This window comes from Crinia signifera, chromosome 6, assembly GCF_055691185.1.
Source record: "Crinia signifera chromosome 6, ASM5569118v1, whole genome shotgun sequence".
Classification (NCBI taxonomy): domain Eukaryota; kingdom Metazoa; phylum Chordata; class Amphibia; order Anura; family Myobatrachidae; genus Crinia; species Crinia signifera.
Window position 1 is genome coordinate 128,529,622 of NC_139222.1, and position 2,288 is coordinate 128,531,909.

The 2,288-nt window shown below is 44.9% G+C and overlaps 1 protein-coding gene across 1 annotated transcript in view; it reads right to left on the minus strand.

The window, feature by feature from the left end:
* Positions 1-360: 360 nt before the first annotated feature.
* The window catches only part of EPOP (elongin BC and polycomb repressive complex 2 associated protein), a 2,404-nt gene continuing 476 nt past the window's right edge, over positions 361-2,288 (minus strand). The window contains exon 1 of the mRNA XM_083147135.1: positions 361-2,288. This exon is cut by the window's right edge and continues 476 nt beyond it. Coding sequence (XP_083003261.1) covers positions 899-2,161 — 1,263 coding nt within the window. The 5' untranslated portion in view covers positions 2,162-2,288 and the 3' untranslated portion in view covers positions 361-898.

The window sequence follows — 2,288 nt, forward strand, 5'->3', positions numbered from 1 at the left end:
AAACTCAAAGTGCTCTTGGTTACTACACTGTAACTCAAGGACCACACTGTCCCTGTTTTCATAGCACCATACAGTACATTTGGGTATTTACAGCTGCCTTTGTCACGATGTACTGATATTCAATATCTCTGTTTTTCCAAAGCAGAAACCTCATTTTTTTCATTCCAGCTACCTCCATTTCCTGCACCCGTCACTATTACATCCATACAATCCCTAATTCTTCACTCTTTGCATTCCCCTGGAATCATCTGTACATCAAACAAATATTGCTTTGGCTTGTTCGTTATTTTTTTTTTTTTTTGATGTGCTGGTTATTATGAAACCAACAGTGATATATTTTAAACTTTTTGTTGTCACACATTTAAGAAAAATAAACAAAGTTTTTCAAGCCATCTAAATAGCATAAACATAACTAATATAAAACAAAACAGCATATTCACATTGCTTCAAAGTGTAAAAAAAACCTTATACAAAAATACTTTGCATTCCAAAATATTTATAATAGAAAATAGCACCACACTTGTTTTCGAGTCAACAAAATGTTACACCCCCCCCCTAAAAGAAAAATCTTGCTTCAACAGCGTAACAAAATAAATAGGTAGATTATTGATTGTGTGGAAATGGAGGAAGGCAAGCAAATATCAAAAGGAGGAATACAACTTACTCCAATTTAGTTTCTTGCATGGATCCAGGTATTGACATGTTGTATTGATTATTGATGTAAACATTTGCTGCAGATTATAATTCAGTTACATACCATGTGTATTGTTTCTATATGGATGTGTTTATGAACACATCAGTGGCTGAAGACTAGAATTGCAGTTATTGTATTACCAACTAATGAAGATTGAGGCAGGCCATACACAACAGTTCACATAGTGTTTTGTTTACTTCCAGTTCACAGTTGACCAATTGGGAAAGTCCTAAATTTCATACTAGGTGGTAAAGGGATGGCACTTCCTCCTGGGTGCCAGCCCCAGACAGGGTGAATTTTCGGTACAACTCTTGGGTCCTTTGTCCTCAGGGAATAGGCTGGGCATAGGTCTCCATCCTCTCCCACCACCAGAGAGGGGGGTGCTGGGAAACTTCCTAGGAAACTGAATGGGGGTCTTACTGAGGTTTGAAGGTTAGTTGTCACCTTTTTGGGATAATTTTTTGCATCTCGTTTGTCCTGGTTCCTCTGCATAAGCTTCCCTCTACCTTTGGGCCTTCCAGGTCGCTTGGAACCAGGGGACTTACCAACCTTTCGCATCAGCCTTGGGTGTAAATCTCTCAGGTCAGTTCTAAAACCCCTGGCATAGCACCACAGCTTGGACTGCCTGACTAGTCTATCAAATTGCTGTACACGAGGCTCAGGTTCTGCGGGCTGTTGAGCACAATCCTGCTCTTCTTTTGCCGGCAAAGCTACCTCCCCTTCATCTCCCTCAGCACAAGTAGCCTCTGGTTTGCTTTCTTGAATCTCTGCCTCCTCTTGTGAGGTTTCTGTTTTTAATTCATGTAGCAGTTCTGTGTCATCGATGGGCACACTGGGCTTTGGGCAGTCTACCACCTGGCACAACCCTCCGCAGTCCCGGCTCCGTGTAATTATTTGCCGGCTTTGCTCATTAATCCCAACTGACCTGTAGAGGACGCTACTCTCTGAAGAGCCACTGCTGTCAGACTCTGTATCCGATGAGCTGGTCTGGTCAAGTGTAGAGTCAGAAGGGCTGGAGTATCCTACTGAGGTACCAGGGCTATGTGGGACGCCTTGAAAAATATCCACCAACTCTGGGGGGAAAGTAGCTCTTATCCTGGAGGGGACACATTCTTTCTCTGGAGAGTCAACTGGGTGTCCATTAGATTGTGTCCAGTCTTTGGATATCTCAGTATTTGGTCCCCAAGACGAGGAGCAAAGAACACGCAGATCTTCCAATGATATGAGACAACACTGCACAGCTCGGCTTGGGACTGATCGGAGGGCCTTGAGTGCGCGGAGCTCCCTTAGGTCACATCGCCTGCTTTGTATCTGCAGCCTCTCCATGCGCCGGCAGACACGCCCCCGCGGAACTCCTCGCAACGGGCCACTCAGCACCTGCGCTAGAGCAAAGAATTGCCTGCCTCCTACTTGTAGGTAACCCAGCCGCATTCCGGCTACCTCCTGGTATCCTGCCCGGGGCTCCATCAGGGTCCATGTGCCTCACAGTTCTGCCAGGAGAGCACAGTATGCGAGTCAAGCAGTAGGAGAAGTTACAGTGTTCTCACCCATGTAGATTATTCCGTGTAATTAGGCGAAGTCCGGATCCACGCAA